At 46.2% G+C, this 27514-nt stretch overlaps 1 protein-coding gene across 12 annotated transcripts in view; it reads right to left on the bottom strand.

Moving 5' to 3' along the window:
* The window catches only part of PTPRT (protein tyrosine phosphatase receptor type T), a 1128555-nt gene that overhangs the window by 592560 nt on the left and 508481 nt on the right, over positions 1–27514 (bottom strand). For all 12 annotated transcript variants that reach the window (XM_070051826.1, XM_051846098.2, XM_070051827.1 and 9 more), the window contains exon 7: positions 21669–21962. In XM_070051826.1, coding sequence (XP_069907927.1) covers positions 21669–21962 — 294 coding nt within the window. The remainder of the gene's footprint in view (positions 1–21668; positions 21963–27514) is intronic.

The following is a 27514-nucleotide window of genomic DNA, read 5'->3' as shown; positions in this document are numbered from 1 at the left end:
ACACTTAGAGGATGCAAGCTTAGAGGACTCTGGGGTCCCAGCCCTTGAGGGATAAGTAAAGGGACAGAGAACAGGTGTGACGGGTGATTCCTCAGCCCCGGTCGGGTGATGGCTGTTGTGGCGCCCAGGACTTGTTCCACCATCAGGGATCATTTTCCTGTTTTCCTCTTGCAACTTCAGCCTCCCCTCCACTCATGATGCTACAATCCCTAGAAACCTACATTCAGCGGCTGTCAGAACCCGCCCTGCTCACCACTGTCCCTGTCTTCCCTGTGCGGACACCACAGAGGATGCCGACACCTCGGATGCCTGCAAAAGAGGCAAAGTCAAGGGCCTGGTCCCCACTCTGTGTCCCCTCCCCTTCCGTCGTACCCCTCCCCTTAATGAAGATTCCCAAACAGCATGCCCTTCATTCACGCGTGTGCGCTGGAATACTCCAGATGGCTCAGGAAATATTCAGATCTAACCTGAAGGATCCTGTGGGAGGCAAATTACCAGCATCTCCTTTTTCCATGACAATTCCCCGAGACCTGGAAGTATTCCCTCAATTAATAGCAGTGGGAGCCCGCATTGTGTGTGAAGTCCTATGCTCTGTGCTGAGGGTCCAGGAGGTGAAAAAAATACACCCTCAGCTTCGTACAGCTTAACAACCCATAGAGGAGACAGCACCAAACATTACAGGACTGAGTGACAGGAGAAAGGACACAGGTGGGTGGATGCATTAGCAGCAGGTGCAAAGGTATGGCAGGAGGCAGCTAAGGAGTGGGGGGCTAGTGGGCACAGGGAAGGGCAATCCCAAGGCGGTGCCTGCTCTTCATAAGCCAGCCTAATTTTGGAGTTGTACCTTACATCGTACAAAAATGCACCCACATTCTATCTCTGATATGCATTGTAATATTTCTGGTCACAAAATTATTTTGAAATAATTTAAAAGTGATCTTGCTTGGGGCCAGCACTGTGGTGTAGTGGGTAAAGCTGCTGCCTGCAGTGCCAGCATCCCATATGGGTGCCGATTTGAGTCCTGGCTGTTCCACTTCTGATCCAGCTCTCTGCTATGGCCTGGGAAAGCAGTAGACTGACTCCAGTGCTTGGGTCCCTGTACCCGCATGGGAAGACCTGGAAGAAGCTCCTGGCTCCTGGCTTCAGATTGGTGCAGCTCCAGCCATTTCAGCCATCAGGGGGAGTAAACCAGCAGATGGAAGACCCCTCTCTTTCTCTGCCTTGCCTCTCTGTAACTCTGCCTTTCAAATAAATAAATAAATCTTTTTTTTTTTTTTAAAGTGATCTTGCTTTCAATATTATTTGGTACCCAACCACTCACTAATTTACCATTGCCAATGTGCTCACCAATCATGTTGTTCCTTTGAGAATTTTGATCTCCAGTAAGGCTCACCTATAGCTTACTGTTAAGTATAAAGAAGAAAATCTTAACACTACATTTGATATAACATGGGTACAGGAAAGGCATGCAGATATATCAGCAATAATCAAATGCTTGTCAAGTTTCAATTGCACAGTTCTCATATTTTTCAGCCAACACATTGTTTTTCTAGGCCTTAAAACATTTCAGTAAGCCCTCAAGTCTCCTGGCCACAGAGAAGAATCAGGGAGAGAGGAAGACAGGACAGGGAAGGTGTGAAAAGCTCCTGAAAGTTCTCAAACAGCAGGGAGGGCTGAGTCGCCCCCTCAGGGCAGCAGGGACATGGCAGTGATACCAACCAGGAAAGGGGGAGGGCCCTATTTGCGCTGGAATCCTTGCTCTGGCTGTCCCCAGTAGATGAACAGCGGCAAGCACATGGAGTGGAGAGCGGAACTTCAACAGAGCAGGGAGGCGAAGGCTGGGGGAGCCCAGGAGACATGTGAGAAGGCCCTCCCACACCGTGAGGGTGAAGACAGAGAAAAGAACATATTCCCAGGCAACCAGGCAGGGGACCTAGGAAGAGCATCTCAAAGTTGCAGTAGAGGGCTGGCGTGTGGCAGCACAGCGGGTAAAGCCTGCAACATCGGCATCCCATATGGGTGACAGTTCAAGTCCCAGCTGCTCCACTTCCAACCCAGCTCCCTGCTAATGCACCTGGGAAAGCAATAGAAGATGGTCCAAGTGCTTAGGCCTCTGCACCCAACTGGGAGACCCGGAAGAAGCTCCAGCCCCAGCCATTTGGGGAATGAACCAGCCAATGGAAGTTCACTCTCTCTCTCTCCATCTCTGTGTGAGTTTCTTCCTCTGTGTAACTCTGACTTTCCAATCAATAAAATCTTTTAAAAATATCTGCAGTAGAACCAGGAAGTGACACTGGCCACTGATGAGACTCCCACAGCAGACTCCAGGAGGCTCTTCCCTTGGAGATTCACTCAATTGCTCCTGCTGCTACCCAGGCCACAGGGCTTCTCCCGAGCTGTGCGTAGGCAAGCAGAGTGTGCGTCTTCACAGCCAGCCAGCAGCAGCTCTGTAGAGCCACCATCTTCCCCTGGACACTGACCATGTTCTAGCACTCTGCATCATCCGCTCACTCAAGCCATATCACAGCCTGCAGAGGTAGACGCCATTATTTCCAGGTTCAGATCAAACTGGAGGCCCAGAGTAATCTGGCAACTCTCCCAAGGTTACACGGTTGTTAGGTGGGGGGAGAGGGGAGAGTCTGAAGCTGGCAGGTCATACCTTTCCCAGAATAATTGTCACTGCCCATGAATTCTGGGTCAGTATCACCACTCTCACTGACACTGAAGAAAGATTTATGGATTATATCTTCCTATACTAATATTTTACACATTACATGTAACTTCTCATTTAGTCATAAGACTTGCTTTGATATGATAATACACTGGGTCTGGCAATTTTCTTTTGAATTGGATCCTAAGGGCCATGGGACCTGCAGGTGCATCTCCTATGAGCAGGTCCCAACATGGAAAAACACAGAGGCAGCAAAATAAAGCCACATTCAAACAGACAACATAGTCTACTGGAAGAGAGAGTATTCACTTTAGATATTTTCCAGGTCTTACAGATCTGGTAGAACAACAAAGGGTAATGGGTACAAAATAAAATGTGACATTTCCCTGCATTGTGGCAGCAAAGACTCCTTGAGCCAAGTCTGTGGACAGGAGAGCAAAATCCGAGAAGAAAGCACTGATCTAAAGGATAAGGAGGGAAATGTAGTTCCATGGCTGATTAGACAAGGATCCCTCAAAAAGTTCATGGAAGGTGTCCATTCTAAAAACACTATGCACAGATTTTAAAAATTTATTGAATAACCTTGTGCTTTAATTCCACTTTTCCAAAAGCTTTTTGAGGGTATCTGAGGGGAGGGAGGAAGAGGGAAGAATTCCAAATGAGTCCCAGGTTTCTGAGCTGGGTAGGCAGGTTGCTGTTTACCAAATAGAGTAAGAGTTGGATCCTTTTCAGCATCAATGTGTAGGGTTGAGGTAGGTATCAGAACGCAGTCAGATATGGAGACCTGGAGCTCAGAGGAGATGGGGACAGATCAGTGTCTAGACAGAGTTTATGTAAAAAAGACTCATCAAGTGCAGAAATCACAAATTAAAGACAGTGAATCTGCGACCCTAGAGCAGGTCCTTCCTCCACGTGCATGAGCTGGATAGTTTTTGTTCAAAAGACAGAACTGGTCTGTAGTCCACAGAGAAGTAAAGAGAGAAATTCCTCCAACTGACCTGGGTAAATTTCAATTTTTCTTTGATGCAGAGACACGACCATACCTTAAGAAGAAGAAAAGCTAAGACAGGGATGCCCTAAGGACAAGAGAGGGACAGATGTGGGAGAGGAAATGTCAGGTGCTGAAAATTCAGAGCCTGCTGAAGCCAAGTCAAAGGGACAGATGTGAACCTGCACCTATTTGACACGTGTTAATGCCAACAAGGGAGAGAATCGATTCTGCTCCAAACAGGGGGCTGTGACTTGTGAGTAATAAGAAACAAAAGTCATTGATTATCAGCCATGTGTTTGCAGAGCTATTGTCCATGGAAGCACAGAAGAATAAAGAGAGCATGTAGGTTTTAACAGCTGCAGACGGGCATGGCCACGTAACCAAAGCTGCTATTCCAGCAATGGAGAGCAGGGTGGAAACTGATGCACATTCTGAAGACCTTCCGCAAAGTCTCAGAAATGCTTGCTGACCCAGCAGTGGCACTCCAGTCACTTATGTTTATGCACATTAATATCTAGCAGGGCATTAATTTCAAATTCTTGAAAATTAGAGAAGACTTGACCGGCCAAACATCAGGACAAAACCAACCTCACATCCACATAACGACATATCAAGTCCTAAAACAACGCTTTCACTTTCTTGTCCCCTTTCCACCTACTCTATGGCACTCTGGCTCCTCCTCCTTGCTGTTCACGCAGACTCACCAGGGCCTGTCAGGCTGCCAAATCCCAGGGAAGCCCCGGGGCAGATCTTCCTCAATCCTGCAGCCAGGTGACCGCCTCCTCCGCCCTGCGGTATCATCTTCCTCTGTTTCTACAGTTCCACCTTCACAGTCCAACCCCACACTGGTGGCGTCCGTCCCACAGCCTGGTTCCCCTCGCTCTCCTCACCCCCTAGGCGGATTGTGTTTGCTACCACGGGTTTGTGGGGGCGGAAATCCGCACTTTGATGGAAAACCACACATTGTCTATAGCACGCGCTTCCTGGTTTTGGGATTCAGATTCTCTGGGAGCCATCTCATCACCCTGGAAGCTACGGACAATCGGCAGCAGCTACAGAACTATTCCTGTCTGCAAACTTGTACACGGATCTTGCTGGGGGAAGGACAAACCCCACTCCCTACAAAGAAGGTAGAAGTCGTTTGCCTCTATTTGCATATTCATTTCATTCCTGATCCACAAATGCTTCTCTCTGGATTTTCCCATGTACTATGTCTCACACCTTGTCAGTTTCCTATTAATGAATTCAACAAAATCATGTTCAGTTTTACATTTTATACAAGAGCGCTACAAAAAATTCATGGGTGATGGAATTACATGTTTTTCCATAAACTTTTAAAGCCTCTAATGTCAGAGTCATGACTTCACTTTTTCTTGAAGTTTATATTTTAGGAGTTTTAACGGCATAAAGAGCTGAAGAACCCAAATGTGCCGCCATTCCTAACCATTTCCGGCCTGATTTGTACACACAAATGAGCATCGTTGATTCCTATTACTCATGGAAATGTTCTATATGGTTGCTCCAAACTGGCACACACTGAACCACTGCTCCGAGAGGAAACCTGAGCTAGGTGCCTGCAAGCCTCTGGTCTCAATATTTGCTTTTTAACTGACAACTGCACAAGCTAGTTGTGTGTGTGCTCTGCTTAAAGACACTTTGCTTAATATATACTACTGATTGATTAGCATTGAATTCACAGCCAGCAGCACCAGCACGCGTGCCTGAAGGGAGCTCCCCTAACACAGCTATTTTATCCACAAGGCACATCCCAGCCTTCCTGTGCTTGGAAACATCACAGATCCCTTGAGCACTACACTCGGGGACATTCTAAACAGTGAGTACACAGTGTGAAAAATAGGGCTCTAAGCAGATGATAAAGAGGACCCATTTGCAGTGCAAAAGGTGGAACAAGGGTCACCCATTTGACACCACCTGGGAGCACAGGCACTGGGCCACTGGAAGTCCTCACTGCTCCGTGCATGTCTGAATGCTGAGGACCCAACCTCAGTGCTGATGTTGGTGCCATCTGTGCATTTCCGTGAGCAGGTGAACTTGCAAACATGGACTCTGCACGTAACACAGACAGACTGTATCCTGTGTCTATGTTCTATTTAATGTATGTTTCCTCCACTAGTCTTCAGGATCCATAACGATTCAGACCATGTCTGTCTTGTCTGTCACGCTACAGAGCTAAACACACAGCTCCATGCATGGCTGCCATGTAGAGTTTCTCAATGTGTACCTGTATTTATTAAAGGAAAAACATGGGAAAATGATCATTATAAATTGTAAAATATCATTGGGGCCAGTGTTGTGGCGTAGTGGGTTAAGCTGCCACCTATGATGCCAGCATCCCGTACGGGTGCCAGTTTGAGCCCCAGTTGCTCTACTTCTGATGTAGCTCCCTACTGATGCTCCAGAAAAAGCAGAGGGTGCCCCAGCCCTTGGGTCCCTGGGCCCCTGCACCCATGTGGAAGACCTGGGAGAAGCTCCTGGCTTTGGCCTGGTCCAACACTGCCATTGTGGCCATTTAGGGAGTGAATCAGCAGATGGAAGACCTTTCTGTCTATCTCTATAACTCTGCCTTTCAAATAAATAAAAATAATCTTTAAGAAATTTACAGAACATGTATATGTGGACTCAATTTTGTCCAAGGACACATGCATATCTATCTACATTTTAAAGAAACAGTAACCAGCAGGACTTCGTTGCATAAATGAGATGCTGCATGCGATGCTCACAACCCCCATCAGAGGGCCTGGGTTCAACTCTGCTTCCAGTTCCAGTTTCCTGCTAATGCTCACCCTGGGAGGCAGCCGTGACGGCTGAGTGGTTGAGTCCCTGCCACCACATGGGAGACCTGGACCGAGTTTCAACTCCTGGTTTCAGCCTAAATAACATGAGCTGCTCAGGAATTTGGGGAATGAACCAGCAGATTGCAGATTTCTCTGTCTCTTTGCCTTTAAAAAAAACACTCATGGGAAGAGTTACACCAAAATCTAAAGCAGTCATTTCTATGTGGTGGTGTTAGTGGAGGACTTTGACTTTCTACTTTTATGTTTCTACTTTTATGCTGCATCATCCAAGATAAAATAATAACATTTATTTCATCACCACAAAACGCCATCAGGATGCGAACACCGCCTTAACTTTTCCACTAAGTTCAGCACAAGTTTGAATAGCTCCTGGCACCACAGGCTCCCCAACTCGCAGGAAAACATCTTGGTCAGCGTTTTTACCCTGCTCGTATGACAGGTTTCATGGCATACCCCCACAGGGCCCAGCACTCTGCTAGGTAATATCTTTTCTCTAATGTCTTTCTGAATGTGTGGCCGCAATGGACGGTCACGCTGTAGAGCTTTTTTGTGCTATGTATTACGGACATCCCATTGCTCAAGTCATGCTCAACTCCAGATTCATCACAAGAGATTAGCTTGATAAGCGCACGTAGCTGGAGATGTATTCTCATCCTTCCTTCTAACTGCTGGCTGTGCCAGCCACAGAGATCTGTCCTCAAGGGGTATAGAATTGAGCCCATTCAGGACAGCGAGATGGCCGCTGGATGTCAAAGCTGCCGCAGCATTGCTAAGATGCTCAGGGGTGGGTGCAGGGACCGTCAAGTGTGTGTTCTGTCTGTAAAGGCAATTAAGGGTCACGTTATTGACTTCTTCCTTTTAGGGGATATTCCTCCGGGCTCCATCTGATTGTGTTTAGTTCATATACTGGCCTATATAAAACAGCCTGGGTCAAGTTTAAATGGATTTACTGCTTACCCCTCAAAGAGAAAACAATACCATTCAATTAATCAGAACTCCCGCCGCCTCCGTCCCACGGCCCCCACCTTCCCTCCAAGGCACCTGGTTAATCCAAGATTCATAGCACACAGAAACCTGCTGCGAGCAGACAGCGGGAATTGGAAGGATTTGGGGTCAGTGGGTGCTGTTTTAAAGCCATTATGAGATTTAAGACGTGAGGACAATTACTGAATTCCTCAGAGCCTCAATGTCCCCCCGAATAAAGTGGGAATGATCACCTGAGCTAGTCCCAGGGTTACTGTATTAACAGACGTGCACAGTGCTCTAGGGAGACAGGACCCACAGACACAGCGCTCTAGGAAGACAGGACTATAAATGGCTCCACACACAGGGGATGCTGGCCCCACGGGCAGGCGGGCTGCAGTGCTCTCCTCCCAGGGGGTCTGCTCTGCCACTGCATCTGAGGTCAGCAGATTTGCAGTCTCCCAGGGTGAAGCTCCCCGGGACAGCCTCTAAGGTTCCATCTTTCTCTCCTCTATGTGACCATCTTCTTTCCCTCCCAACCCCTCACCTGGAGCGTAGTAAGCCATTTCACTAACGGTGCTAGGATAATAGACTAACTATTCAGAAAAGGAAGTTGAAACCCTACCACCTACCAAAGGCCAACATAAAACCCAGTGATGAATTAAATTTCAAGACAGGAAATGATTAAAAATGCCACCTGGATAACAGCTATCATCAATGAGTCCCCCTATACTGGGTCATTTTAATTTCCATGTATGCATCCGATTTTCCAGTCTCAGTACACATTCACATCTTCAGAAGCTTCAGGCATTCAGCACCTACTGACCAAGTGCCTGCGCACGCCAGGCAAAATTCCAGGCACTGGTGACCAGAACAGATAAGGGTGCTGTCCTTGGAGAGTACAGAGTCTCATGTAATAGACACCCATTTTATAATCACTGAGTTGTGTAAGTTTTGTGAACTGTGTTTTTAAATGGTTAAATAGGAAAGTGAATAGGAGGCTAATTGAGATCAGGATGCCAGACATGGTCAGGGCAAAGAATAATGATGACTTAGTTATGGAAGGGTTGCCAGGGGAGAGTGTTCCAGCAAAAGGGGTTGGTCTGTGCAAAGGCCCTGAGGCAGAAAAGAACTTGGCCATGGTATTTTTGAGGAACAAAGAAAGAGGAGAGTGGCTGGCCCATGCGAGTAAGGTAGAGGAGAATGCAGAAGAAAAAAATGTAGAGAAATAGGAATAAATATAGACCGGAGATGCCATGTATGCTGATGAAATGGGGCAAAATTAAAACAAAATGATAGTGCATAATTCTGGCAAGGTTACACTGAAACTGTTCACATCATTATAAAACAGCATAATTATTTCATTGAAAGCAATCTGTGGCACGTAGCAAAAGCCATAAGGATGTCTCTCTTTTAATACCTCATTCCTTGAAATTTCATCTCAGAAATTTATTCAAGCAGAAGGCTACAGGCAGGAAGATGGTGACATTTTGGAAACATCTAAATATTCAACAATGTGGGAATCATTTTGCAAATTAAGGTAATCAGACACACTGGAGTCATTAAACAAGGTGGAAACTCCTTAAGAACCTGTGAAATATTTACTTTCTGGTGTGCAGAGGCAGTGGGGACTACAAAGGGCACAAGGGACATGATTACCTAAGCACGGGGTCAGTGGTTGAAGGGGAAGACGCAGAAGCCAAGTACTGACCTAACCGGAAGGTGGGCTCAATTTCCTATTTTCAATGAGTTGATTTTGTATTTCAAAAATTTTCTTCTTTCCAAGTATGAATATGGAAAAGAAGGAAGCAGCACCTGCTACGGTAGCTGGAATGACTGTATCCACATCCAACTTGAGCTTAGCCCGGCTAAGGTGGTCGGAACACTTACAAGGGACTCCTGGTCCAAGACCTTCCCAGGAGGGGGACCTACAGCAATGGCAGATGGACATCCGCTCCCTGCTGGATACACACAGGCACCCCAACCTCACTCTCAGCTCCTGCCACACCTGCCCTCTGTGTCAGCATGAACTGTGGGTCACGCCACAGAGGGAAATGACTCAGACACAACACCGCACACCCGCGTTCCTGTGTTCTCTGGCCCATGGTCATTTCTTTGCTCTGCATCAAGCCATGTTTGTGCTCCGCGGGTCTCTCCCATGCTTCCTAGTGAACCAGGACCTCTGCATTCTGGGGTGGGCAGTGGCGGGCAAGGGCCCTGGGCATCTTCTGGCTTTGACATTGTTTGGCTGAGACTGTGTTACTGGGACAGTGGCCTTCTCAGGCCCTTCTGTGAATGCAGCCAGTGGCTGTCACCGCCCCTTGGATTCATGGTAGTGAGGGTCTTGGGGCTGACAGGAGAGGAGGGCCTGGGTACCTAAAGAGAATGAGTCTCTAGGACATTAATGTGCCATGGGATCCCATTCACCAAGCGCCTACTACATCCTAGACTTTGCAGCAGGCATCGAGTCACACAGCCAGGTGTCAGACTCCATAGGTGCTAACCTCAGCTGCTCCCCAGCGTGTGTGACTCGGTGCAAAGCACTCAACACTAGAGGTGTTAGTGATGCTGGACTACCTACCTCACCGGGTGCAGAGCCGCAGACGTGTTCACTGAGGAAAACCCTCACTGAGCACATCATAAGCACCAATGACAATCTCCACCCAGCCAGGGAACCAGCATTGTTCCCATTTAACAGATGGGGACACTGGTTCAGAGAAGTCAAGCAAATTACCCAAGGCACAGCATCCTAACGACAATTGATATGCAAACTCAGATGGATCTGAACGCAAATCCCTCATGTGATTGTCCTTCATTCCATTTGAACATGGAGACCGAAGGTTGGTTGACATTCCAGGGCTTTGCAAATATGCAACTGGCCCTGCACCTTCCAAAAGTGACAGATTTGCTAACTGCAACAAAATAACCTGCCACATTTATATAGGGTATGTCCCAATTGATAGTAGTATTTCACATTCACATTTGACCATAAGGGAGGAAGCTCATTTAAATAACATCAATTTTAAACAGCACACAAAACAATAAGAAAACATGAGCAGTGATTCATAACATCAGGGCCTGAATGTGTAAGTACTTCTGGGGTCTTCACAAAGTGTGTGGAAAGTGTGCATCATGAAAAAACGTGCAGGAACTTCACACTGTTTAGACCCCAAGGAACTTGTCATTTCATTTTCCATGAAGTTTAGGAAATGCTTCCGTGTGTGTCGTGTCTGTGTGTACAGTCGGTGTCCATAAACGTGCACAAACACAGACTAAAACACATTTTTGAAGTAGGGATGTCCTTGAGAAGGCTTAAACCCCAGAACTAAGGATCCTCCACCACTTAACGTTCAGCTCCACATGAAAGACATGCGAGGGAGAACCTGGAAACAGAGCCTGGAGAAGCTGAACTGCCCTGGAAATGTGAAGAACAGGACTTTGCTGTACTGTGAGTGACGTGCGAGAGAGGGGAGAGGAAGAAAGAGGGAGGTGCCTTTCTCTGAAGGGAGGAGAGAACCTCCACTTTGACTATGACCTTGTCTAAACAAGATAAGAGTCGGAGAACTCAAGGGGCTTCCATAGCCTTGGAAACTCATGACTGGTGCATAGGGAGATTATTGATGCCATAAACAGGAGTGTCAATTTGTAAAGTCAACAACAGGAGTCACTGTGCACTTACTCCTCATGTAGGATCTCTGTCCTTAATGTGCTGTACACTGAGGCTTAATGCTATAACGAGTACTCAAACAGTATATTTCCTTCGTGTTTCTATGGGGGTGCAAACGATTGAAATCTTTACTTAATGTACACTAAACTGATCTTCTGTAAAAAAAAAAAAAAAGAAATTATCAATTCCCAACTTGACTCTCACTGGGATTAAACATGACAATAGGTCTGATCTGATTTTATCATCATTTAAAAAAAAATCATCTATTATTTTTCACTTTATGTTTCTGTGTGGGAGCAAACTGTTGAAATCCTTACTTAAGGTATACTAAGCTGATCTTCTGTATATTAAGATAATCGAAAATGAATCTTGATGTGAATGGAAGGGGAGAGGGAGTGGGAAAGGGGAGGGTTGTGGGTGGGAGGGACGGTATGGGGGGGAAAGCCATTGTAACCCATGAGTCGTACTTTGGAAATTTATATTCATTAAATAAAAGATAAAAAAAAAAAAGTCTCTGCTGAAAGGACACGTAAGGAATGATTTTGGAGTTGTTTGCTGGGAAGGTGCCAACCCCCTTGCCTGTGTCCCATCGAATACCAAGAGAAGATTCCTGCTCCAGCAAACAGCCTCTGTCCGTGGGGCTCTGGGAGACTGCTGGCAAAGGGCCCAGGTTCCCAAGAGGTTCTGTGAGGATGGCCAAGACAATCAGCCTGATATTCCAGCTTTCAGGGCAGGCAGGGGATGGAGACCAAGAGTTTCTCTGCCTACCCCCGCCTGCAGGATCCGGAGAGGGGCACTCTGGTCAATACTTTACAGTTCTCACTGATAAGCTGGCCCCAACTGATATGCAGATGCTGTGTTTATCACAAAACTGGAACAGTGATTACATACGCAGCTTTTAAGCCGATCTTTTAAACTTACGGCATGAGCAATGATCCATGCATGCAATTAGGCATTCTCTGAACACGTGGTTTGTAAGACCGGCACAGAATTCCACCGTGAGCATGCCCCACAATTCACTTCACCAGTCTACTTTTATTGGTGCGCTTAAGTGATTACAAAGTTTTTGTCCTTATAAATAATGCAATGATGACCTCTAGGTATAAAACTCCTTTTGAGTAGCTCTGATTATTTTGTTAGAAAAAAAATCAGCAAATTGTCCGCTAAATATGCTATGCCTGTTTAATCCAGCTGCAGAAATGCCCGTAAGAGCTCGCTGTGTTGCTCCTTGCCAATGCTGATCATCAGCAATTTAAAAATACGCTTTGGTAATATAGGCAAAATCTATTTATTTGATTATCTGTGACTCTGGATATTTTTAATATGGGTTTCTCCGTTCATTTTGTTGGGCAATTATCTCTTTACACCGTTCAGCTTTTTTTCCCTATCAGTGTGATTACATTTTAATGTTACAGTCCTTTATGGATAAGGATTATTTTTCCCTTTTTGCAGTTCTGTCCCACATTTCCCCACATCCAGTGGGGATGTGTGAATATTGTTAACATGCACAGAAGGTCTTCTTTTCCTTTTCCTTTCAACAGTAAATTTGCAAAGTGTGACCTCAGTGGTGCTTTGTTGGCTTTTCATGATCTGGGAATCCTTCTCAATAAAAAAAAATGTTTTAAATTTCCTGCCAGCTCCTGCTTTTTTGTACCTCTAAGCTCTCTTTAAGATTTTATTTGACAGGTAGAGTTACAAACAAGTGAGAGACAGACAGAAAGGTCTTCCTTCTGTTGGTTCACTCCCCAGATGGCCACCACGGCCGGCGCTGCGCCGATCTGAAGCCAGGAGCCAGGTGCTTCCTCCTGGTCTGCCATGGGGTGCAGGGCCCAAGCACTTGGGCCATCCTCCACTGCATTCCCAGGCCACAGCAGAGAGCTGGACTGGAAGAGGGGCAACCGGGACTAGAACCCGGTGCCCATATGGGATGCCTGCACCGCAGGCAGAGGATTAACCAAGTGAGCCACGGTGCTGGCCCCTACCTTTAAGCTCTTAACATATCCATAATTTATTTGGCACAACATGATATATATACAATAGATGCTAATTTTTCAGATTATTTGTACCATGTACAATTTATTAATCATGTACTACTTGGTAAATTCATATAAGTTTTAAAAGTCAGTTCACCATATACTGTATTTTTTCTGGGCTTTAATTACCATACTTATTATAAATGTTGGTATCTCACAGAGAAATTACTCACACCACATTTTCAGAGTGTTCTTGACTTCTCTCCCTTGTATATTCTTTCAGATCAATTTTTAAATCACTTTGTCAAGTTCCCAAAAGAATCCCATTAGGAGTTTGACTGCAATTGTATTAAACCCATAAATTAATTTGGAGAGAATTGATATCTTCACAATATTAAATTTGCTAATCCAAAACATGATATATTGCTCCATTTATTCAGGTCTCATTTTATCATCCTCAATAAAATTTTGTTGGTGTATGTATTTTCATATAGATTCTGCAGATTTCATAGTTTACTCCTCAGCATTTATACTTTAATTGCATTTGAGAATATGATACATTTTATTATATTTTTATAACAGTTATTTTGGCATATGACTATTGATTTCTGTTTATTTGCTTTGTGTTTGACCATAATACTGAAATCTTTCAGTCATTCTAATAGTTTTTTTTTTTTTTAAGTTTATTCTCAGAGGCTTTCAGGCTATAAGAACATTTTCTGCTTGAAATAAGAAAGTGCCTTCCCATTCCCAGCTTATGAAGAATTCTGATCAGTAATGAAAGCTGAATTTTTTCAAATTACTTTTCAGTCTCTCTTGAGAGGATCAGATGGCTTTTATCCTTTGACCTACTGATATGAGGCATTATACCTATAGTTTTTCTAATATTCAACATTTTTTCATCAGCACCATCTTGGGATACACCCAGCTTGGTCCTGGCACATCATGCTTTCATAATGGTGTGGGATTCTGGGGATGATACTAGAGAATGAGTTCTACGGCTACACAGTTAACGTTCCAATTTCACCTGGGCCACTTGGGCAAGTGTGTGACCTTGGGTAAGACGCCGCCTCCCAGACCATCAATGGAAGCAATTACACTCACCCATAAAGTTGCTGCAAGAGGTACATGCAGAATACTCCAAACAAGCTCAAAACACATTTTGCGTATGGTAGCTATTCAACTTGCTTGCTGCTGTTTTCATTACTACAATCATATTTATTTTATGTTATTGCAAACTTTTCATAGCCTTGTAGTGACTGACCTCTACTTTTTAAACATTTTGAGGCTAACTTTAGAAAATCTGATTCACTTGATAAACAAGCCATGTTAGCTTTTATCATGATGAATACCTTTCTGTAGCCTACTCTCCTTTCCAAATCTCTATCTTCACGATCAAGGGAGACTGCGTGAGTATTTGCTGACGGGCTCTGTTCTTCACCTTCCAGACACCCCAGGAAATGTGAGATGGCAGCGAAATCTAAGTGCAGCAGGTAGTTCCATGGGACTTTTCTTCTCCTTTTGAAATTTTACCTAACCAAGGAGAGTAGGCAGCAATATTGCCACAGTCCACAGACTGTGGAGGGGCCTGTGGAGGGGCCCAACTGGAAACCCACTCCCTTCCCTCCCACCACCGCAGTCAGTTCATTCAAGATAAAGATGTCGGTTAGCAGGAGAAAGTCTCCGACGCCATGAATTCTAGGTTGAAGGAGAAAGGATCTTACCTTCTGTCCACCTCTTTCTTAAACCTAGGGATGGGCAATCTGTGGAGTCACTCACAGACGTCGTGAGTATGATGGAAAAGGAGAGACAGTCTTCAAGAAGTGCAGGACATCTCACGCCCTAGCAGGTGTCTGTCCTCTACAGACACACCCTAGCTTCTACAGCCTTTCTGGTCAGGGCAGGCTCCCTGTATTACTCATCCTTCTCTCTTCCAACCCTGGGCATGCAAGAAGCTGTAGATGCTGCAAGCGGCAGTGGTGGCGGGGGGGAGGGGGATGCAAGAACAGCCAGTGCACCTTCTCCATTCCTCTTCAGGAAGTAGTAGCCATCTCTGTGGCTGCCTTCAAGGCTCACCTGCACTGCAGCAGCAGCAAGGTTCTTGTGAGCATAGTGTGGTCTGCACAGATGCCCCCCCACCCCGCCCTAGTTTCTCGTGGTCTTAAGATTTCTCCACTGGTCTTTTGAATCCACTGATTGCATTTCTTTGGCTCCAGATGGGTGGTGATGTGTTTTAGACGGCTAATCTTGCCATGCTCCTGTAAGCTTTATAAGTCATCTCACCAGGACTATGGCAGGGCAGAGATGGGTGTTAGAGGTCTCTGCTCACATGGCCATCCTGCCCAGGAGGAAGCTCCATTTACTTCCAGTTCAGAGCCACCATCGGTAGGTCAGACCAGGCTAGTCCACTTCACAGATGATGCTGTCAAAGCTTAGACACAGAGAGAAAAGGACTCACAAGGCTGGCGCTGGGGTCTTGTTCTCTTCTAGGCTTTGAATTACCTCCGTAAGTCTTCGAATTATCTTTTTTGTCCTGGAACTCCACGCAGGTCTCACTGGTCCCTCAAAGAACACAAAGGCCACCCCTGGATGCTAAGAGCTAAGGGTCGGGGCTCACCTCCTCTCTGTTCTGGACCCAGAGAGCCTCACTGTCACAGCCTTGTCCTCCCCGACCAAAGAGGGACCTGGATACAGGGAACAGAGACAGAATTGGAAGAGACGACTGCCATCTTCCCCAGCAACCCTCATCAGGCGCCACGACAGCTACAAATCGATGACTCCAGACACCTGCGCAGCCACATCTGCCCACCCTCCTGCGGGAGCCACCACTTTTGTGGCAAATGGTCGTGGCCTTGGAGAATAAAGCCAGTACCAACTGGAGAAGTGCATCTTACAGCAGAGTCCGCCGTGCCACAGGGAAGGGAACCTCCTTCGTTTCTGACAGCCCTTCCAAGACCTGCGATTTCTGTACAAACCACGTTCACTGCGGAGTTTCTACGGCCTGAATTTTCTGTGAGGCAGGTAACTTATCTCACGAAAGCTTGACAGTGACAATCATCTCCCCTAAGTGGAAGAAAAAGAAACCGAGGCACAGAGGTAAAGGGATAAATCCCCAGTCACCTAGCCAGCACATGCCCTGTGCGAAATAAAAACCAGGTTCTATGTGGGTGCAAACTATTGAAATCTTTACTTAATATATACTAAATTGATCTTCTGTATATAAAGAGAATTGAAAATGAATCTTGATGTGAATGGAATGGGAGAGGGAGCGGGAGATGGGAGGGAAGTTATGGGGGGAAAAAGTGATTGTAATCCATAAGCTGTACTTTGGAAATTTATATTTATTAAATAAAAGTTAAAACCCCAATGAAGTGGTTCCCAGGACAGGAGCGGGCCTTCCCCAGTGACCGACCTGGGTGGGCATCCATTCTCAAAGCTGCTGCCTTGGGTTCTCCCAGTGTTAGGCAAGGCAGCTCATGCCAGCACTTGCCTCCTGCTGCCACTCCTGGGAACCCAGTGGGTACTGTCTGCACATGACCCTCTCCAGTTTTAGAGTAGCCAGGCTGCTACTGGCTAGGGAGGAAGAGTGACCCTCCAGAGGCAAGATAGCCTACTAGGGGGGTTCTGAAACAGCACTTGCAGTGAGGCTGGGAGGGTACCAGGGCCTAGCTGCCGTCACTGGGTGTCTGCTCTTAGGGCTATGCTGGAGGAAGCCATCGAGCATTCTGTGCAATGTCATGAAGCGGGAATTCTCACAGGATGATTGAGAACAACCAAAGAATATTGCCCACTTTCCAGATGCCAGTCCGTCCTGAGAAATGGAAAGACTTCCTGCCTTGACACAATGATGCATAATCTTAACATCCATAATATCAGCAGCAACAAATAATGATTTGTTTCATTATAGGCATCTAAAGAGCATTTTGAGCTTTTCAAGGCACTTTGATAAATATGATTGCATTTGCCCCCAGGCCTGTATCTCAGGAAGGATGGTGAATGATTGAACTGAGGAAAAGGAACAAAATGATGAATGAAATAAAAAATGAATGGGTTTCTCAGAAGAACAGCAACAAGACAGAGGATTCAATTGCTTTCTTCAATACCTGGAAGCCCCTTTGATCCTGAAGTCCAGGTCCAATCAGGTAGATCTCACGGAAGAGAAAGACACAGCCTGCTGGTCTGCAGACTTACATACTCCCATTGCCGGCGGTGAATCTGCACCTCAGACACGACACTCAAAGCTGAACTCACATCCTTACCCTTCGAACTTATTTTCCATTGCACCAAGTGGTTCCACTACTCATCTCTTGGGCATCTCAACCAGCAGTCTTGGGCATCACCTTTCACTACCTTCTCCTGTCCCCATGTTCCCAGATTCCCATCTGATATTCTGAACAAGTTCTGTTGTAAGTGGCTAAAAATCTTAGCCTATTCAACCGGTAGGCTGCTCTGTAGCCAAACTCTAAACAACCCTCCCCCACAATACCCCACCTTTAAGGGCTGGATTCTGTTCCTAGAATCCCAAGTAGCTACTTGGTCAGTGACCTGTCATAACTGGAAGAACCAGAATATATACCCACCTGTCTTTGCTGAGTAGCTCCCCCATCCCTTTAATCTTCTTGAGCCACACCCAAGCTGTTAACTTACTCTGCTCTTGGCATGTCCTTACTAGGCTACTCTCCGTCTCTAGAGCCTAGCACAGAACCTCAAAGAGGCTCAGGAACTGTTTGATGGGAAGTGTGTAGCAGCCATCCAATCTCGGCTGGTCTCCATTGTTACCAGTGTCCCCACCACCCCGTCCCACCTTCAAGAGGACACTTGGGAGCCAACGAAGTCCCCAGGCTAGAAACTCCATCAAGGAACGTGGAGTGGTATCCTTCAGGCCCTCACACTTAGTTCTAAGCTCTTAATCATCTGTGATCCTGATCTGATGGTTTCTCAGTCTTGGTTTTCCTATCGGGTACCTCTCAGAGCTGCCTCGGGGATCAGTTAACAGCTGATGGGCACCTCCTGAGGGGCATGTTGGTGCATCCCAGCCAATCAGTGGGGTGGCTGTGCACCAGCATCACTCAGAGGGCTCCTTAAAGCAGAGTCCTGGGTCTCACCCTGCGACTTCTGGCACATTAGGTCAGAAGAGTGAGCCTGAGAATATGCATTTCTAACAAGTACAAAGTGGTATTTGTCTTAACTCCTTTGGGCTGCTACAACAGAACATGATACACCACTTATAAACAACAGAGAATTACTTTTACAGTTCTGGAGGTGGAGAAGTCCAAAACCATGGTCAAAATCAAGGTGTCAGTAGATCAGGTATCTGGGGAAAGCTTGTCTCCTGGTTCCCACACATGTTTTCTTCCTGTGTTCCCAACACAAGGGACAGGGGAGCTCTTGAGCTCCTTGGTGTCCTGTTTATTAGGGCACTGGTACCACTCATGACAGCTCCACCCTGTGACCTCACCGCCTTCCAGACTTCAGCTCCAAATCCCGTCACATTGAGGATTATGCCTCATAGGGGTGGGGGAACGCCCAGCCCGTGGGCCATATGAGGTCCATGAAATCATTGGATCTGGCCTTGCCGATGCAACTGCAGGTGGGACTCCAAGTTCAATCATGCTATAGCAGGCTCATTTTTAAGTTGCTGTCATTTTGTATGGCCTGCGAATGATGTTATGAATGTCCAAAATGGACAAAAAGGATCCCCACCCTGCTCCAGTTGACAGCAGCATGGGTGCTGCTGGTCCAGGGCCCTTCCTTGCCTGCTTCAGCACCACTGCTTGGAGCACTGCTCTCTGCATGCAGACCCTGTTCTCCCCCACGAAGCACACTATTTCAATACATGATTTCGTGTTTATGTTTTACCCTTTTTGTTGTTTTGTTGGAATCTTAACCCAGCCTGTAAATTCCTCTGGGCAGAAATTATACCTTCCACGCTCCACACTCTCATTTTCTGTTTTGTAAAATAATGAGTACATTTTCAGCGTGATTAATAATAGAGTAGAGAAAGGGGAGAAAAAACTCGGCCTACCAGTGCCAATAAGGAGCCTCTACAAATGGATATCAGCTCGGAAAGTCTCTTAAAAATTCATTATGAGGCAAGAATCGTTCCACCATCGGGGACAATGCAAGAAAGATTATTTTCTTGATGACACATCTTGTAGAATGTGGGTTATTCAAGATTTCAGCCATAACTTACTTAAACACTAACATTTCTTGAAATATAATACCACCAACAGCATTTTAACTCATAATTTTTATAGTGATAGCCATGCTATTGTGTTTTCAACTTGTAAAATCCATTACACAGTTGTGGCAACAGTTTGCAGTAGATTGTAAATTTTTATTGAGATGATCATCTTGTGATTGAATTTCAAAATGTATTATATGATCATCAGCAAATAAGTCCATGGGGGCTGCTAAGGTACTTTGAATATCATTTATAATGATCAAAAACCCTGAAAACCCTTACACATACCCTGTGGAAAGAGAGAAATCTCATCAGCAGGATCAAATCAATTATTTTTATGGATGAATATCGCATTGCAAAGCTGAGATAAGGTATAACAAGTTTAATAACATACCCTTATGTCCTTTTAAAATAGTAAGTTTCATTATCAGGTTTCAATGAAGAATTTCACCAAAGACCTGCTTTAAAAATAATCAAGAAAATAGTATCTCTTTTCATCACTGTGGTTCAATAACCTTCAAAGGAACATTTCTAAACCACAAAAACACTCGCTATGCTTGGGTTACACGCTACCAACACACACTACTGAGATATTGAAGAACAGTTGCACTAAGTTCTAGTATAATGCTTGCTTTGAAAACATCAGTGTGGTGTAACACGAATGACATACCGTGTACCAGTTCGGGCACACCATGAGTTGTGCATTTGCTTAGGTGTGATCTAAGGGAAGTAGAAAACTGCACTTGACTAAACTGAACCAGGTAGGAACACACAAAATAGACTGCACACACACACACCCAGCACCCACCTGGCCCCTCAGCTCACCACGTGCATTGGGAGCCTCTCTGCACCTGGTGGTACTGGCTGCCACGGACCACGGCCAGCCTTGCTTCCACACTACACCATAACCCACAGGCTGCCACCTTTCTAACACCTACCTTCACGAGCAAACTTCAAGTCTTCAAGGTAACCTACTATGTGTCTTGTAGGATTTATGCATTTCTTAGCCATTAGACATGTTTAAATTTTGCCATCATTTCTATTAGATATCTTGTTTTTTAATGTGTCACTGATGACATAGGAGTGTGCTGCTCTGGGCCTCGTTTCTTCCTTCAACTTCCATAGTTTTTATTGACTAACTTGGCACGGTGTGGTGGTTTTTAGGGACACACATGCCTGGCTGTTACACAAACAACTATGCTTCACTAAGCTTTTTGTGGTACAGTTGTTGTACTGATGGATCCAAAAGCCACCCATGACTCCTTATCCCGTATGGCTCATGCCGCCTGCTTCCCCACTCCATACAGTAGCCCCAGCTCTGGCCACGAAGCCAAAGACACTTATTTCTCTATTTACTCATCATGGTGTAACCAAGGATCAAGGACGCTGAGTAGACAACCAAGTGCAAACCCGGCTGTGCGACCAGGGACCATGACTATGACTTGGGACCAAAAGTTTTCAAATACTGTGCCTGTGGTCCTTCACGTTTACATGTGGGAAGAGTACTGTGGAAGGTCACTTAGAGTGATAAAACTAGGCAAGACATACGATGCAATTTTTTAAAAAATAGATAGCAAGCTATTTTAACATCTTGGGTTACAACCAGAGCCCACAGCAGCTCAGAGATACGTTGAAATCCACAGTCCCAAGTAGCAGTCCCTTTCTGGGCACACAGTGGAAGCCAGGAGGTTTCAGGAATAAAACTGGAACCAAGGGAGCCTCTGAGACACAGTCCTAGCCAGCACATTCTGAAACAGCATCCAGGAACATCAGACACACAGTTGGATCCAGGAACCCACAGAGTTCTGAGAAGCCAGAGGCTCTTGAAGGCCCAACCGTGACTCTTGGAGCAGGAGCCCCCAAAGGCTAGAGTCTGAGAGTTCTTAGGGATTAAGGCAGTTCCAGAACCAATCAGGAGAAACTGGAGCCACCAGGGACACTGCCAGAATCAAAGGTCACAGGCCCAGCCCAGGGATTTGAGGGGTGAAGTCGGAATCACAAGCACTGACAAGATACAACTGAAGCCAGAAGCCCTCCAGGGTACAGTCTAGATGAGACCTTCCAGGGCAGAGCCAGGAGCCCTCAGAAACAGCAACAGGGACCCTCCTAGACACTATGAGCAACGGAAGCCTCAGCCATGCACACGGGCACTGGGAGCGTTGGATAGACACACCAGCCTCCTATCAGAAACACTCTCAGAAGCAGGAACACTTCCAGAATTCAGGGAGTTCTCTGAATCACACTCAGACTCCCCAGAGACACAACCCAAGCCAGGAGGTCCTTGAGGGCAACACCCAAACCTCGACTGTCTCATTCCGCAACAGGAAGCTCCCTCCCACCAAAGAGACATAGGAACAAGCCCCAACCCAGCATCTCAACATGGAGCGAGAAGGAAGCTCTTACCAGCACACTTGGTCCTGGTGGTGAGGGGAGGCCCTGGTGGCCCCGTGCCCCCCTCGCCCGGTCGGGTGAGCAGCACACGGATCTCGTACTCCACGTCAGGGTCCAGGTGCCACAGCTTGTAGTTGGGAGAGTCGACGATGTGGGTCTCAGCCCAGGTGCCAGTGGTAGTGCGGTATTCCACCTCCTTCAGGATGATGGGGCCGTCTCCGATGATGGAGTTGGCATTGGGCTTGATCCACAGGTAGGTGGCCCCCACGGCCAGCAGCTCCGGGGGGGCAATGGGCGTGGGAGGCTCTGAAAGGCAATCAATCAGCAGAGGACTCTCAGTGGTTTGCACAGCAGAATCCAAGCTCATGTGGACAAGTGGCAGGATTCCAGACACAGTCATATAAAAGAGCAAAAGACCTTTGTAAAGCCCACACACCTCTCACTTTCTCACTTTTTTAAAAAGATTTACTTAGGAGGCATAGTTACAGAGAGAGGGAGAGAGAGACCGAGTGCAAAGGTCTTCCATCCACTGGTTCATCCCCCCAAATAGCCACAACAGCCAGAGCTGAGCTGAGCTGAAGCAGGAGCTTCTTCTGGGTCTCTCAGGTGGGTGCAGGGGCCCAAGCACTTGGGCCATCTTCTACTGCTTTCCCAGCCCCTCAGCAGAGGGCTGGATAACAATTGGAGCAGCCAAGACTTGAACTGGCGCCCATATGGGATGCCAGTGCCACAGGCAGTTGCTTAATCTGCTATGCTACAGCACCTAGTCCCCCATCCCCAACTTTTTTTTTTTTTTGTGACAGGCAGAGCTAGACAGAGAGAGACAGAGAGAAAGGTCTTCCTTTTTCCGTTGGTTCACCGCCCCCCCAAATGGCCGCCATGGCCAGCGCACTGTGCCGATCTGAAGTCAGGTCTGAAGTCAGGAGCCAGGTGCTTCTCCTGGTCTCCCAGGGCCCAAGCACCTGGGCCATCCTCACTGCCCTCCCGGGCCACAGCAGAGAGCTGGACTGGAAGAGGAGCAACCAGGACAGAATCCGGTGCCCCAACCAGGACTAGAACCCAGGGTGCCGGCACTGCAGGCGGAGGATTAGCCAAGTGAGCAGCGGCGCCAGCCTCTCACTTCAGTTTTCAACAAATACAATACCTCCTTCACTGAAAGAAGGCAAAGAAAGAAGGCAGTATAAGGAAATGGTTTTTCCAGAGCACAGAGAAGCTCTTTGAGTGAAGATTCTTCCTCTCACCTGCAAAGGAAAACCTAGCTGTACGAAAGCACAGTTCAGTTCACAATCCAGTCTGAGATGTGCAAACACAGCCCAGGTAGGACCACATGGATCGTTAACGGACATTCTCCCCAAACCGTGATAGAAAGAACAGAGCTCTCACTCAACCCTGGCAGGTTCCTTCCAGCAGAGAGAGTGCCAGTTGCCAGAGAACACTCAGAATTAAGGGTCAAAGGATCATCTTGTATCTGCTCTGTGCTGCCACCTCTCTTCCATTAAGTTTCACGCGGTTAGGTAAAATTGCAACAGGCTTTTATAGTGGCTTCTTTCTGGCAATCCTTAACCCACTGGCAAAGCTGTAGAAATTAAATACTTATTTTGTTCTTCCTACATACCAGGAAAATTGACATGCATTATTTCACGTGATTTGGGTGACAAAATAATGACTTCTATTTTGATGGGGAAAAAAGAATTTTAGAATGCAAGTGATCAGGTCATGTAACCACATTCGTGGAGCAGGTATGGAGGGTGAAGGCCATGCCTGTGTAACTTCTTGGCCCAGGTCTCTGCTTGCAAGGTTGTCTGCCTCTTGATACTCATTTTCTTTTAATCAAACTGGATGTTATTGCTTGTATTTAACAAAGACAGCAGTGTAAGAACAAAGAAAATGAGAAGAGAGGCTACATCCCGATTTGCTACCACCCCTTATAACAGCCAGTTTTATTTCTCTATATTCTATTCCAACTTTAATTCATGAACCTTTCCTTTTTCATGTGGTTACAACAACTCATAGACCCAGTGTGTATTTGTCTTCCCTCACTGTGTGATGAGGACTTTACTTGTGACATGAAGTTTACTGTCATTGTCTCTGATAGCTGTGAAACAATCCATCAAGTTACCACACTAACCATTTTCCAGGTTTGCTATGGTAAATGATCTGCACTAAACATTGTGCAAATGACTTCAGCTCTTGTCTTTGTTTTTAGGGCTAAATCCCAGGGATTGGATTATATCAAGGAGTATGAACAAGTCAGCAATCCTAGAGAATGAAGTAGAGTGAAGGATGCATTTAAGGGCAAGCTCAATGCGGATTTTGTTTGAGAACATGTTACTTTTGGGAGGTTTCTGTACTCCACATATTAACAAAGGCAGGTATGAATTTTAGCTTGGAACTCAGGCGAAGGTCTCAGGGTAGAGACTCACTCAGCATTCCCCTTCTATTAATTACCTAGCAGCAAAGATTCTCCAGAAACAGAATAATTGCTATAAAACAGGGGTGGACAATATTTTCTCAGTATTACTTGAAGCAAATCTTCAGGGACAACTTCGGATTGCCACTATTAAAGCCTTCCATTGGGTCGGAGAAGGAAATAAAGCAGATAGCCAAGCTGGATGATCTTCTTTACAAAGCCATGGAGGTGATTACTCGAGACCTTGTTATCTCAAAGGTGTTTGCAAATTGATTTTTGGATAATTTGTTCCAGGTAGAGAAGTTAAGTTGGCAGACAAATAATTTCTGGGCTCATCCTTTGTGCATTTTAAATGTATAGACCCTTTGATCACCATTATCAAGTCTCCAGGGTTCCCATCAGGCTCCAATGAGGCCCCGAGGGTGATATTTTGTAGCTCTGTGATGACTCTGCCTAATTCCTTAATATAATTATTCATAGGCTGGCCCTGGACAGAATTAAGAAGAGCAGACTTCAATACTTTGGGGGATGAGCAAGTGGCCACATTAAGCTCTCTTCCATCTACTTTTCACCATGTTTTTCTGCTCTACTTTTTCAGGCACTAGCAGTTTTCTGATATGGACTATCAAAAAGAAAATAATGTGTTAAATTTTCAAAATGCTTAATCTCATCTCATGTATTCCTGGGTACAAACATAACAAATATCCCCTTGGTTGTATAAATGTCTGCATTTCACCTCGCAAGTCCACAAAGTCATGTGCAGAGTAGAGACTAGCCATTGTGGTTCTCTCTCCCTCTGTCCCCTCAAGAATACGCCATGCAGGTTCATCACAGCATTTCCTGTATCTGGCACGAAGAAGCCATGAGGCTGTGGCTCTGTTTTGTCTGTTCTTTTATTTAGTGATCCACTGGTTTAGAATTGCTATTCTTTAGGAAACACACCAACTGGAGAGTCAGAGAGGGAAGCAGAAATGAAACACAGAATGATGTTTTATCTTAATCATATCATTTTATAAAAGGTTTATGGGGCTGGCGCTGTGGCACAGTGGGATAAAGTCCCAGCCTGCAGTGCCGGCATCCCATATGGCCACCGGTTCGATTCCTGGCCACTCTACTTCCCATCCAGCTCCCTGCTAATGCACCTGAGAAAGCAGTGGAGGGTGGCCCGAGTCTTTGGGCCCCTGCACCCACGTGGGAGACCCAGAGGAGACTCCTGGCTTCAGATCAGCTCAGCTCCGGCCATTGCGGCCATTTGGGAAATGAACCAGCACAGGGAAGACCGCCCCCCCTCCCTTTCAAAATACATAAATCTTTAAAAAAATTTTTTAAAAAGATTTGAAAGAGTTAGAGAAAGAGAAATTTGCCATCTGCTGGTTTACTCCCCACGTGGCTGTATTGGCCAGGGCTGGGCCAGGCTGAAGCCCGAAGCCTAGAACTCCATCTGGGTCTCCCATGGGGGTCGCAGGAGCCCAAGACTATAGCCATTACCTGCTGCTGAGATGGCACTGGCATCAAAGCACCACAAGAACAAGAACCTGTGAGGCCACCTCCAGGGCCTGGGCAGCAGCTGTCCCTGAGGCTGTGGCCTGCCTTCTCCATGTAGATGGCGAGGTGACCCCTTAATGGAATTCCACCTCATCCTCAGGCAGCAATCTCTAGACCGATTCTGTCTGTCTTTTCCCTGCTGTGAGCACTTGTAACAGTTTCGCTCCTCAGAAATTCCTACAGAGAGAAAAAGCGCTTCAAATAGCTGGAGATGGAGCCTTACACGGATGTGTTGTCTGCTCCAGACAGAAATCAAACATTTGGAGAAAAACTGAATGCTACTGAGATGTGAAATGAGCTTGGATTTGGTTAAGGTGCTAATCAACTGGCCTCCAACACTCTCCAGCCCAGCCCAGCTCAGACCACCCAAACACCCTTCTCTTTACCTTGCATTTCTCTTGCTGACCCATACAGGTGTGAGGGACTACCCCCAACCCACCCCACCTGCCCACACAGACACACCCCGCACAAGTGGACACACCTCACTCCTCACTCCCACCCTTCTGCAGGGGCCATTTCTCCCAACAGGAACAGCTTTCCTTTTTACCCTTCTCTAAACCAGGCCCGGTGTTCTTTTCACACCTGCTGCCTGGCTACTTAGTTTTGTGGAACAAGAGCACGGAGTAGATGTTCAAAAGCTTCAAGCTGATTAAACTTCCTACTCATTTGCATGCAACAAATGGCGTGACAGAGATTTTACGGGGAATGAATTTTATAGGTAGATAATTTGTGGTCCATTTTCACAGCCAACAGAAAAACAGTTCAGAATTATGAATAAAAAATGCAGATAAAAGTTACTAGTTCTTCTTGGGAGAAAAGTTACATTCTGGGCACCTTGGCATACATCTGCACCATGACGTCTAAGATGGGGGACCTGAGATATTACAAGGACAGGTCCTACTGGATGGTGAGCAACCACAGTCCTCTTTCTCAACTAAAAGCCTACAAGAGGAGCATGGTCTTAAGACAGACTGAACTACACTAAGGGCCCAAACCCTGGGGCCGGCGCGGTGGAGCACTAGGTTAATCCTCCACCTGCGGCGCCAGCATCCCATATGGGCGCCGGGTTCTAGTCCCGGTTGCTCCTCTTTCAGTCCGGCTCTCTGCTGTGGCCCGGGAAGGCAGTGGAGGATGGCCCAAGTGCTTGGGCCCCTGCACTCGCATGGGAGACCAGGAGGAGGCACCTGGCTCCTGGCTTCAGATTGGCACAGTGCCAGCCGTAGCGGCCATTTGGGAGGTGAACCAACGGAAGGAAGACCTTTCTCTCTGTCTCTGTCTGTAACTCTGTCAAATTAAAAAAAAAGCCCAAAACTAAGAACTAGGAGTGTGTTTTTTTTTTTCCTCCAGATATAGCAAAAGCTTCAAAACCAGGAATTTCATTGAGCTATTAACTCTGGATTTGGTATTAGCCTGAAAGTAGACACCACAAATTCTTCCAGGAAAGTATCATCCTCAGACTCTCCATAGGTACAGAAGTTCAATCTTAAAAAGTCAAACAAACCAAAAGCCCACCTGTTAACACACTTAGATGCTAACACTCCAAAATGTTGATCATTTCCTTAGGGCTGTAAGGAAATGGGCAATTTTGTTTCCTTTTTTTCTCTTCAAATGTTCTCTATTACACCTACATTGTTATTTACTACAACGATTTTTTTTAAAGTGAGGGTTTTTCTTATATTTCAGGATTTACAAATGGATGTGACCTCTGCTGGAGTTCTGTTCTCTCAATCACCAGGAGTTTTCAGCCAATCTCCTCTCCCATCCACCCAGGAATCAAGAACCACAGCTGTGCCCATCTGCCCAGTGAGTTCCCTACCAATTGCTCATCTAGGACACAATTTCCACCCCTCTACTGTCCTCACTGTATTTTAATCTCTCTTAGACAAAGAACAGCTAAAAAGTG

Source organism: Oryctolagus cuniculus, chromosome 11, assembly GCF_964237555.1.
Source record: "Oryctolagus cuniculus chromosome 11, mOryCun1.1, whole genome shotgun sequence".
Classification (NCBI taxonomy): domain Eukaryota; kingdom Metazoa; phylum Chordata; class Mammalia; order Lagomorpha; family Leporidae; genus Oryctolagus; species Oryctolagus cuniculus.
The sequence above is the reverse complement of the archived record's forward strand: the minus strand, read 5'-3'. Positions and strand labels throughout refer to the sequence as shown.